Genomic DNA, 12,402 nt, shown 5'->3' on the forward strand with positions numbered 1-12,402 from the left:
GCGAGTGCCGTCACTTTCGCTGCCGCGCGTCGGCGCCGAGTCTCTTGCGCTTCTTGCCGGGCGTCAGGATCTTGTCCTCGTCGCCGAACAGCACCTGCAGCTTGCCCACGCCCGCCCTGCGGTCCGCGCGCGCCGCCGCCGGCGCGTCGTCGCGCGGCGCGCGCTTGGCGGCCGCCAGCCGGCGCAGCGGGCGCGCGCGCTCGCCGGCCGGCGCCACCGCCAGCACGCGCCCGAACAGCGCCACGCGCTCGGCGTCGGCGGGCGCGGCGCGGCGCCGGAGCTCCCACGTCGTCAGCACGGCGTCCAGGTCGTCCAGCCGCGGCGCGCCCCCGCGCGAGCGGTCCGGCGCGCCGGCCGGCTGCAGGCGGCACAGCGCGGCGCGCAGCAGCAGCTCGGCCAGCGACGGCGCGTCGGCGGCGCCGGCGGGGCGCGGCGCGCGCACGCAGTCCGACAGCGCCAGCAGCGCGCCCGCGGGCAGCGCGCGCCGCCAGCCCGCCGCCAGCGCCTCGCGCTCGACCGGCGCGCTGCGCGCCAGCAGCTGGCGCAGCGCGGGGCGCACGCGGGGCGCGCGCGGCGTCTCGGCCAGCGCGGCGGCGCTCAGCCAGGCGCCCAAAACGGCGCGCTGGCCGCCCAGCGCGTCGGGCGCGCCGGCCGCCGTCGCTCGCAGCGCGTCCTCTATGCTCTGCACGACCTGCGCGATGAACCGTACGTTGGGCTTCTGTCCAATTGTATAGCATAGAATCACACTTACACTTGTATCATAAAATTAGTAAATAAAATAAATATTTTTTTTAATTCTTTAAAAGTTAGTAAGTTACTTAGTGTAAGTATAAAAATGAAATAGATTTTATATCATCTAATAGCCCTAGTTTCTTTAATGATGTTGACGTAATAAATCAACTTAACACAAATCATAGAATGGTGAGAGCCACTCTAGAAATTACTGACAAACGAAGAACAAGAAAACATATTAAAAGCGTAGTAGATCAAATACCTTTTCCAATACCAGAATATATCCAAAATAAATTCAAAGGGCAGCTAGACAACTTTAGAACTAACGATCCAGTTCAAGTAAATTACAATCAAATAGGAAAAGTACTAACCAAATTAAAAACTAAACTAAAACACAACTTGAATAAGACAAACAAAGATAGGATAGGGCAAAACGCAAGAATATTAATAAATGAAAGAGCAAAATTGTTCACTGATAGAAAAAAGAACATCAGAAATATAGAAGAGATAAGTAAAAAGATCACATCTAGTATAAGAAACCATAAGAAAGAAACACGTCTCAACAGAATTCAACTTGAAATCGCAAAAACAGGAGGAATTAAAAGAGCTTTGAGCAAACTTAAGAACCATTCTTCTTGGATACCGAAAATGAAGGGCAAAACAAAAGAAAGTAAAGAAATAGAAAAATCAAATAGAACATTGATCAGCAAAATTGCTACCAACTTCTACAGGGAACTTTATAGCTCATTAGAGTTATTAGTAGAGATTGAGGGGCCAAACATGGAAGAGGTCCCACCTATTTTAATAGACGAAACAAGAAAAGCCATTCAATCTCTTAAAAACTATAAAGCTCCCGGAGAGGACGGAGTGACTAGCGAATTGCTGAAAGGAGCAATAGACATTGTACTTAAACCGCTGACAAATCTATTTAACAACATTTTGGACAAAGAAGTTGTGCCAGAACAATGGACAAGGTCAACCATAGTACTAATCCACAAAATAGGGGATTAAGACAAAATTGACAACTAAAGACCCATAAGCTTAATGTCAACGATTTATAAAACTTTTTCAAAAATCATCTTAAGTCGGCTTAAGTCGGTTTAAGTCTCCAAAAGATTAGACGAAGAACAACCAAGAGAACAGGCGGGTTTCAGAGCTGATTTCTCGACAGTAGACCACATACATGTAGTGAAACAAGTTGTAGAAAAATATAATGAGTATGAGAAACCATACTATATCGCATTTGTAGACTACAATAAGGCATTCGACTTACTTTCTCACAACTATATTTATAAAGCCCTTGCCAATCAAGGAATAGAAAATAAGTATATAAGAATAATTAGAAATATATATGTCAACAGCACAGCAAAAGTGAAACTAGAAAGAATTGAAGAAGAATTCACAATCAATAAAGGAGTATGGCAAGGAGATCCTTTGTCTCTGAAACTCTTCTTAGCTGTTTTAGAAGAAATATTCAGAAACTTATACTGGGAAGAGTTTGGAATTAATATAAATGGATACAGGTTGTCTCTTCTAAGATTTGCGGACGACTTGGTGCTGTTCGCCGAGGATCCAGAGACTCTACAAGATATGCTAAAAGAACTAGCAACATAAAGCCAAAAAGCAGGTCTCACTATGAACACTACCAAAACTAAGGTCATGACAAATAGACAAAAACAAAACATAGAGGTAAGCAAACAAGACATAGAATATGTGGATGAATATGAATGAATATGGATGAATATCATAATTCACAAGTTGGCCTATTTCAGTTCCCCAGACTTCCTGTTGGAATACACAACGCTGGGTAAACAAAGTTTCTATCGACGACACACTAGTAAAGCTATCACAATGGTATCACAGTGGAGGCTCACCCTACAAGTGACAGTGTGTATGGCGCGCTCGTCCCCTCGCTGCAGCACGGCGCAGTAGTCGTGCAGGAAGGCGGTGTCGTGCGCGGGCAGCTCTGGGATGATCAGGCGCAGCAGGTCCAGCAGGTGGTAGCGCACCACCGGCAGCTCGGCCGCGCGCGCTGCCGGCGCCGCCGCGTGGCGCAGGCGGTGGAGCGCCTCGATGCTCGTCTCCACGTCCTGCGGAAGTAGTCTGAGATGACGTCAACGACGACGTGATGAGTCGACGAGTAGAGGCGACTGCCGACCCCACTCCCCCTTAAGTGGGATGAGATAAAGGAGATGATGAATAAAAAATATTTTGACAATTTTTTTAATACTTAAATCATTATAATAGCAAAATTATTTAAGCTAAAACAATATTTATACCTTTTTTTAAACAAAAGGTCAAAAACTATTGATGTCAATTAGTTTATTTCTTAAATAAATAAACAACCGAAATATCACAATCCAAAAAAGAATCTTTTGATAACCTAGACTTTTTTAAAAATTAATGACTGCCAAAGTATAAAAAAAAAAAATGTTTTGACACAATAATACAAAGCAAGCCATGACAGGCCAGTGGATATGACCTCTGCCTCCGATTCCAGAGGGTGTGGGTTTGAATCCGGTCCGGGGCATAAAAATAAGTCGGGTTTTCCTTCCTGATGCTATAATTCCAGAACGCATAAACCAATTTCCACAGTTTTGCATTCATTGGAAAGGTCTCGGGCTCTGTGAGGTTTATAGCAAAGAAAATTCAGGAAAAGGTAGGGGTATGGTAGAGGTAGTTGAAATTTACATCGAGTTTCACACGGATAAAGTCGCGGGCATCCGCTAGTCAAATCTAAAAAATAAATTAATCAGTCACTAAAAGAAATGGGCTATCGGTTTAAATTTAACAATAAGTACACTGAGTCCATCTTAGCCTTTGCAGACGATTTTGCTATAGTGATGCATAACCTGAAACATTGTCAGGAACTATTAAATGAAGTGGATGAGTTTTGTTCGTGGACTGAGGGACTGAGGACAAAGCCAAGTAAATGCTGCCTATGTCTGGGGAGATGAAATACCAATTTATACTTCCTATGATCCGGGACTCTCTATTAGTGGCCAAAAAGTTAAATGTTAGCTTTCTGTATTCTCCGTTGAAAACAAAAAATACTCATGAAAGAATTATTTTGATACGTTAATTAATTCCCGAGATATAGAATTTTAAAGTGAGCAATGATCAGCTCGCGTTTATCTCAGTGCCGTCATCATACAACACTTGCTCGCCCGTTATAAGCAATTTCGGACTTCTGCCTTACCTACTGACGAACTAATGGTTAGAATTGAAAAATGTTGAAAAGCCTGTTTAACGAGGAAGGCTATAACATCATGCTACGACCAATAGGAGCAAAGCACCAATGAAAAATGTGGCCAAAACGGGGGAAAATAATGTTCGGTTGTCGGCTAGTCTTCTTAATATAATAAATGCGAAAGGTCATTCTCACGAAATCTCGAAAACCGCTTGACGTACAAAGATGAAATTTGGCAGGGAGGTAATCCCCCGGTAATTTACCCCCTAAATCTGGGGGGAAAACCCCTAAGTTGGGAACCCCGTTGTAACATGACGTCACAAGCGGTCATGCAGCTCATAGCGGGACTCGATATTTTTCAAACTTTGAATGTCTATAAAATCCAAACTATTAGGTATTTTTGACTAGAACAAAAACTAGTGTGTTTGTATACATACAGGCTTTACTGAGACAACATTTCAAGTGATTTGGCATACCTAGTAACATTATTCATTGCTGAAGCAGTGCCTTTTAAATTTCTTGGTAGAAAGATTACAAAGGACGTACACCATTTGGATGCAAACGTCATAAAGACATTGAAGTTTTGGTTTGGACTAGCACACCCGGCTGACCCGGTTCAGGACTCTGCTCGGAGTTTTTCTCGCTCTGGCACCTGCACAGTGGTTCCATGGAATGCTAACATATTCATCTCATATATTAAATAACTAATTATATTATGCGCTAGTTAATAATGGGTCCCTTCGGGTATAAGCCTGCATCTTTTTCCATTTGTCCCTTTCTTTTGTCAGTTCCATCCAACTTCGGCCAGCCACTGTAATGATACTACACACTGCCCTTCTTCCTATAGGCCTTCCTACTTTTCTTTTACCAAGTGGACCTTTCTAATAAGTAAATTTTACTTTGATGGCCCCGATATAATTGATATGCCTCTTCTGATAATTTGTGTTAAAACAGTTATATAAACATAATATAATATATATAATGATAATTATTTCACATAAATGTGATAGTAGTAATAAAAGCTTGTTTGTGTTTCTATAAATAAAATATAATTGTTATTTACAATATTAAGTTTTACATTAAATAATTAAATTAAATACTAAACTAAAACTTACCTATAAATAAAATATAAAAACAACATTCAAAGCTATTATTTACATCTACTTTATATTTTAATAAAAATTTTAATGTTTTGCTGTTAAGTCAATAATAATGTATCGAATATTTAAAATGTGACAATGTCATGAAAAAAAAAGTAAATTACCAAAAAGAAATAATATTAAAGAGGTTTTCTTTTTACATCTCCCCCCCTTAAAAAGAACTTTATCTAAATAATGTTCTCTAATTTATAATTGTTCTCTCATTAAGAACAGGATACAGTTTTGTGATATGATAAAAGTTTGATTCCGCTTTTTTGTGGCCGGTATCAACTTCATAGATTGAATTGGAAATCCTTTGTACAATTTTGAACGGTCCAATTCTTAATTCATCGGTTTTCTTTCTATTTAAACGATTTCCGTTTTCTACATATACTCTATCTCCTATTTTCAATCTATATTCTTGCCTATTCTGGTCGAATATTTTTTTATTATAATTGTGCGATTTTAGTGTGTTTTCCAGAGCTAGTTTTCTGTCTCTTTCTAGATCGTCTTTAGTGTATCTTGATTTCAGTTCATTTGGCAAAATATTCACATTTTCTCCTTCTAAAAGGTATTTTGGAGCAAATTTCGTAACAGTGTGTTCTGTTTCATTATATTTTTCTACACATTTTTGCGCAATTGTAGTCCATGCTGTTTTATTCTGATTTTCATTAATCTTACACCTTATTTTATTGACTAATGTTTGATTTAGCCTTTCATTAAGTCCATTTGAAAAAGGTGTATCCACAGCAGTGAAAATCATTTTTATATTTTCCTGGTTCAGAAATTCTTTGAATTCCTTGGAATTGATACCAGGGTACTGGTCTGTTAATACCATATCTACTTTGTAAGTTTCTGTAACATTTTTCATTAGTTTAATAAAATCTGTGGAGCTTTGTGTCTTTGATGTAGAAATATAAGCATATCTTGTGAAATGATCAACTAAAAGATGTAAGTATTTTTTTGTTGATCGTGATCCTCCAAAACCGCCAATGGTATCAATTGATACAATGTGAAAAGGTTGTGTTGCTGGACCTAAATGAGACATTAAACCTTATTTTGATTTCTTCCTTGATTTGTTTTTAATACAAGTTTCACATTCATCACACATTTCTTTAATGTTTTTGATGAAATTTTTTGCTGCATAAAATGGTGTTAATTTATTTATCATCTGGGTCCTCCCAATGTGACAGTAACTAACGTGAACATCTTTTATAAGATTTATGCTCATCTGTTCTGATAATATAATCTTTTCCCGTCTTTTATTCTTTTTGTAGTAAATTCCATTTTTGTTAATAAGTTTTTGTTTTTGTAGGTCTTGATTTCTATATTGGTCATTCTTTATATCTTGTAGACTTATTAAATTTACAACTTTTAAACAATCATCTCTGTTTTCGTGAGGTTCTAAAACTGGGTTTCTGCTTAAGCAGTCGGCTTCCTGGTTGGATTTTCCTGGGTTATATTTTATCTTGAAATTATATTGAGATAAATAATACATCAAATCTCCTAGTTCCTCATCAGTCCTTGATTTAATGTTCATGTTTTCTAATGGTTTATGATCTGAATATACAATAAATTCTTTTCCCATAAGCCAGTGTTGCCAATATTTTATAGATTCTTTTATTGCTAGGCACTCTAGATATATAGCTTTCTTCTTTTTTTGAGTTTCAGTTAACTTTTTTGAGAAATAAGCAACTGGTCTTATATCCTCATTTTTATCTTTTTGTTTCAAAACCGCTCCTACACCCTTTATACTAGCGTCTGTATAAATGTATATTGGTAGTTCTAGGTCAAAAATATTTAGAACTGGTTTTGAACATAATAATGTTTTTATTTTATCAAATGCTTCTTGACATTCTGCAGTCCATATGAATTTCACATCTTTTCTTAATAAATTGTGTAATGGATCTAAAATAATTGCACTGTGTGGTATGAATTTATGATGAAAATTAACTTTTCCTAAGAATTGGCGTATATTTTTTTTTGTTTTTGGAAGTGGAAAGTTTTTTACAGCAGACAAATAATCTTTCAAAGGCCTTACTGAATTATTTTCTATTATGTGACCCAAATATTTTGCGTATTTTTCCGCAAAAGTACATTTTGAAAATTTCAGTTTTAAGCCTTCCTTTAGTATTGCCTCAAGTAACTTAGATATATGTAATAAATGTTCTCCAAAAGTTTTAGAAAAAATTAAAATGTCATCTATAAAGTTTACTGCAAAACCAGAAAGTTCGTATTTTCTTATATTTCCCAATATTCTTTGAAAAATGGCTGACGCAGTCTTTAATCCAAACGGAAGACACGTCCATTGAAAATGTCCTTCTTGTGTAACAAAGCCAGTTTTGTATCTGTCTTCTATTTTCAAAGGAATTGACCAAAAGGCTGAATTTATGTCAAAAGTAGAAAAATATTCGCAATTCACAGCTTTGATCATTAAATCTTCAATCAACGGAAATGGTTGTGATTGGGGAATAACAATTTTGTTCAATTCTCTAAAATCTATACATAGCCTTGTTCTCTTACCGTCTTCTTTTTTATATGCTAAAGTAACTGGGGCAGCAAATGGGCTATAAGATTCCTCAATTAAATTATTTTTTAATAGTTTTGATATCTGGCTTTCTATTTCAATTCTGTCTTCAGCTGTACATCTGTAAGGACGTTTGCAACAATATTTATCTACACTTAAATCAATATGTGCTTCATAATCCCGTACAGTGCCGATATCATATTTATCATTAGCAAACACTTGTTTATATTTTTCTACCAACTTATCGATTTCTGATTGTTGGGATAAATCAAGATGATTAACCAATATTTCAAAATTTGCCGTGTCAATATGTTCATTGAAATTCACTTCGTATTTATTTATGTCTTCATTTTCTTTTGGATCATTAAATTGTACGATTTTTAGTTGTTCATTTTGCATCAACTTAAAGTTTTTAATACAATCTAGTCCAATCAAAGTCATAATTAAAATGTTCATTATCTATTACGAAGCTTTCAATATTGTATATTTTTATTTTAAGTTTTATTATACCTTTTGTTTTCTTCTCACCATTAATAGTTTTCAAGCTTACTATTTGGGTATTGTTTGAATTATCATTTTTCTGTATTTTTAATAATTTTGCATTAATCAATGATACATTCAAACCTGAATCATAAATTCCAGAAATATCTAACGTATCATTCAATAGTAACTTTACTTTTATTAATGGTGGCACATCTAGTTTTTTGGACTCTCTTCATTCAGTTCAACTTCCAATTCAGAGCTATTTACAGTTTTAACAACTCCTGTTTTATCTTTATCCTTAAACCAACATTTTTCCATTAAATGGTAACGTTTCCCCTTTTGTTCTTTCACACATATGGGGCATGGTTTTGTTTGTTCCTTTTTATTTAATTTAATGTCAGAGCAAATACTGTTTTTATTGTCATATTTGTTCTTTCTTACAAGGTGTTCTAATTTTCCAATTTCATAATAAAGATCCTCAGTACTTTTCAAAGCTGCTCGATCAATCTGATCCCCCACATAATTCGGTAATCCGACCGCTATAAGGTCAATAAGTGTTTCAGTATCGATTGATTTCCTTACTTCCAGTAAAAGTTTTTCTTTTTTTAAACCATATTCAAGTAATGAACCTGTTTGATATTTAAAGGACAGAGCATATCTAATGGGTAACCATCCTTTGTTTGCAAATGTTTCACAAAAACTTTTTTCTCATTTGTCCCATTCTGATTCTATTGTATGTTTCATTATCATACAAGTATACCAATCGACACTAGATTGCTCCATAAAATTTTTTAAAACTTTAATTTTCTTTATATCTTCCTTTATGTCAAAACGTTCACATTCTTTATTAAAATCCTTTAGCCATTGATAAGCATTTGAGTTTCTACCATTGAATTTTTCAATCATGAAATCTTTTGCAATATTCCCTAAATTTTGATTTTCAGGTTTGTTTTGTCTTTCTTCAAGCATTTTTTCTAACAATTTTTCTAGTACTCCATGTGAACTACTAGGTATAATTTCAGAATAGTTTAGAATTTCTTCAAGATAAAAATCATAAAATTGTACATTTTGCTCCGCATCCAAATCTTATCTTTTATTTCCTTAGTTAAGGTTATCCAGACTTTTCTCATTTGGTATCTTTTATTCAAGGATTTTTTTACCTTAATAAAGTTTGGAGTATTATAAATTGTTTGGTGGAGATTTACCGGCTGATATGCCTCTGGTATACTGAAAGTTTTACCATCAGGTGTGGCAATCGAAGTTACACATATTGCGTTTGATTTTCCATCACTTGTTGGTTTTACTTCAAAATCAAACCTCAGTTTCTCCATTTTTCGTAAAATAGTTGCATAAATGTTGTTTTATAATGATAATTATTTCACATGAATGTGATAGTAGTAATAAAAGCTTGTTTGTGTTTCTATAAATAAAATATAATTGTTATTTACAATATTAAGTTTTACATTAAATAATTAAATTAAATACTAAACTAAAACTTACCTATAAATAAAATATAAAAACAACATTCAAAGCTATTATTTACATCTACTTTATATTTTAATAAAAATTTTAATGTTTTGCTGTTAAGTCAATAATAATGTATCGAATATTTAAAATGTGACAATGTCATGAAAAAAAAAGTAAATTACCAAAAAGAAATAATATTAAAGAGGTTTTCTTTTTACATATATATTTATGAAATTGTATTTTACGACCTTTCATTTGATACCCATATTATTAGGGTAAGGTAAAAAAACTTAAGCTTATATTTATGGAAAAGCTTACCCAATCATCATCAGCGCCATTGGCCTCTAACATGGTTTCCGCAGCCAACTTGCAGGTAGTCTCATCGTCCGACATGACTGTGTTTTAAATTTTACCATACACAGCTGATGCAGAACTACTGATACTGGTGCGTTAAGTCATGGAGACACCACGGACACACAAAGAATTAATTGTAAGTATGTTTATGATTATATTCTTGGTGTTGAACGTTAATCGCCTAAATCGTAGCGGCTAGCGCAGACAAATGACAAACAAAACTCCGTAAGACCCGTCCTGACTCCGTCCCTCGGAAACTCATTTAAAATTTAATATCTAAATTAATTTAAAATTTCTAGGTATCTAAAAGGATACTCCCTTCACAATTCTATGCAGTTCAAGATTGTATAATTTGTTTTGTGATTGTTGATTAATTGATTATGATTTGATTGTTTACTACCAAGGAATATATTAATCTCTACGAGAACAAGGGAGGTTGCACTTTACAAATGGTTATATTATATATATAATTAAGTGGCTCACAGATATATTATTTAATTTAATTTACTCTTTGCAAATGGTGTACAACCTCAACTGACAACAACACAAACTCAAAGTTCAAACACAACAAGTAACAACAAAACAAAACAAACTGCTTTTACAATTCAAGTACATGACATGCACGTCAATTCACAAACGTCAGAGATGAAGCTGACTGCGGGTCACAGAACATTAATACTCCTGCGTGTGCTTGTGCTGTGCTGACTGAAGCAGGGTTCCCAACTTAGAAGTTTTCCCCCCAGATTTAGGGGGCAAATAAGTGAAATGGGATATTTTTAGGGATCTGAAGTTTTTAGGGGTATTTTCAGGGATTTTTTGACTGTTTAATATTTTTAAATTGATGATAATTTTAATATTTCTTTCTTGACCTAGCAACTTATAATGATATATAATACGATAATCTACAACCACTCTTGAGGCAACAGACGGCAATTTCCATCGAATAAAAAAAATTGTTTAATTTATTCATTGTCAACATGTATGATTTCAAAAAATCTGAATCTTCAGATAAAGACGTAATATTTTGTCTATATTAAATATAGACTTTTGAAACATATTACAGCATTTTATTTCTAAATTATTATGAATTTATATTTTTTAGGGGACAAATCAATAATTAAGGCGTTTTTAGGGGTTTTTGACACAAACTTAAGGGATAAATATTTTGGAGAGTTGGTAACAATGGACTGAAGTATTTCTATCACAAACGGCTAAAAAGATAATTTCTATTCTTTAATCTATTCTATGGACTGAATTCCTTGTATTGAAAATCGTTAATCTATAATCCACAATACCATTCTACTCTATCTTAGACCAATCAATGGTCTAAGCTTCAATGCTAGACACACAAGCTGGTTTAACGCTTATAATAACTGTAGAGGCAATAGTCTTAGAGTTAGAAGACTGACTGACCGCGACGGTGCCAATTTCAAATTTTTGCTCACCCCGTTACCCGAGACTGACCGACACACGAAACCAAACTCCGAGCGTACTGGATCTGGCACTTATACATAGAAACTCCATCACTTTTGAAGTGAGTCCTTTTTAGGTGTATTCGGATCTAGTCTCAGACTCGGACCACAGACAGACCCGTCATACTCCAGCTTGGCCCCCCCGCCCTCCACGAAGCCTCCGACCAAAACTATAATTAACTACGTGAGCGTCTGAAGTCCTTGGCTTCACAGCACCTAGACCAAATTCCTGACGAGATAGGGACGTTAGGCGAAGCGCTCGCAGCTTCTTCGAAATTAAACGGTCACATTCGCGAAGCAATAAATGATTGCACCAAGGAGGTCCCTGCCTTCAGCAAGGCCCTCTTGACGTCAGACCTACGGGCCCTACTAACGGATAGAAACGCCCAGCAAAGACGTTATGAATCTGAACCGACAAGACAAAACGCGAGTCTACTTTGGACTTTCGGGAGACGGTGCAAGTGACGCTTGCGCTGGCGTTATGACAGACAATGGGACGACCGACTGATAGAACTCGGGCCATCGCACGTAGCCTTCTATGACGTAGCGAGATATCTCAAAGCCAACCGTCTCGCGGCCACCTCAGTCGTCGAAGCCACCACCACCCCAGCCCCATGAGTCGCAATTACCCCCACGTCATGCGAGGAAGTCTCGGCGGTTATCAAGGGCTTGCGCAAAAAGAAGGCCCCGGGGCCGGATACGATTAGTAACAAAGCTCTAAAGCTTCTCCCGATCCAGATATTCAACCTCCTGGTGAACATCTTCAATGTTCTCCTAGCCCACTGCGCCTTCCCAGACGCATGGAAAGACATTCACACGGTCATTGGCATTCACAAGCCAGGTAAACCCCGCGACCTCCCGACAAGCTACCGCCTAATTAGTCTTATCAACATCATTGGCAAGGTGTATGAGATAATAATTTTGAATCGTCTCAAAGCCATTTGCAATGAGAAGCAACTTCTCATCAAACAACAGTTTGAATTTTGATGTATCGTGTGTCCATCAAGTGCACCGCCTCACGGAGCACATCCTAACCGG

At 36.8% G+C, this 12,402-nt stretch overlaps 1 protein-coding gene across 2 annotated transcripts; it reads right to left on the reverse strand.

Moving 5' to 3' along the window:
• Positions 1-10: 10 nt before the first annotated feature.
• Positions 11-10,705, reverse strand: LOC128199469 (uncharacterized). Of its 2 annotated transcripts, none has more exons than XM_052889149.1 (3): positions 9,857-10,705; positions 2,607-2,835; positions 11-691 (listed from the first exon to the last, which is right to left on the reverse strand). In XM_052889149.1, exons 1-3 carry the CDS (start codon positions 9,874-9,876, stop codon positions 11-13), a joined length of 930 nt encoding a protein of 309 aa, XP_052745109.1. In that variant the 5' UTR covers positions 9,877-10,705. The 2 variants fall into 2 exon arrangements, with proteins under 2 accessions (XP_052745109.1, XP_052745108.1); XM_052889148.1 differs by having other exon boundaries at positions 2,607-2,822; positions 9,857-10,690.
• Between the last annotated feature and the right edge of the window lie 1,697 nt (positions 10,706-12,402).

Source organism: Bicyclus anynana, chromosome 24, assembly GCF_947172395.1.
Source record: "Bicyclus anynana chromosome 24, ilBicAnyn1.1, whole genome shotgun sequence".
Lineage (NCBI taxonomy): Eukaryota > Metazoa > Arthropoda > Insecta > Lepidoptera > Nymphalidae > Bicyclus > Bicyclus anynana.

What these genes read in the sequence shown, in the direction of transcription:
- LOC128199469 (XM_052889148.1), bottom strand. Translation starts at nt 9,931, where the DNA reads ATGTCGGACGATGAGACTACCTGCAAGTTGGCTGCGGAAACCATGTTA. An exon ending in ATGGCGCTGATGATGATTGG is followed by an intron (nt 2,823 to 9,856) that starts GTAAGCTTTTCC and finishes CTACTTCCGCAG; the next exon opens with GACGTGGAGACGAGCATCGA. An exon ending in TACACACTGTCACTTGTAGG is followed by an intron (nt 692 to 2,606) that starts GTGAGCCTCCAC and finishes TTCATCGCGCAG; the next exon opens with GTCGTGCAGAGCATAGAGGA.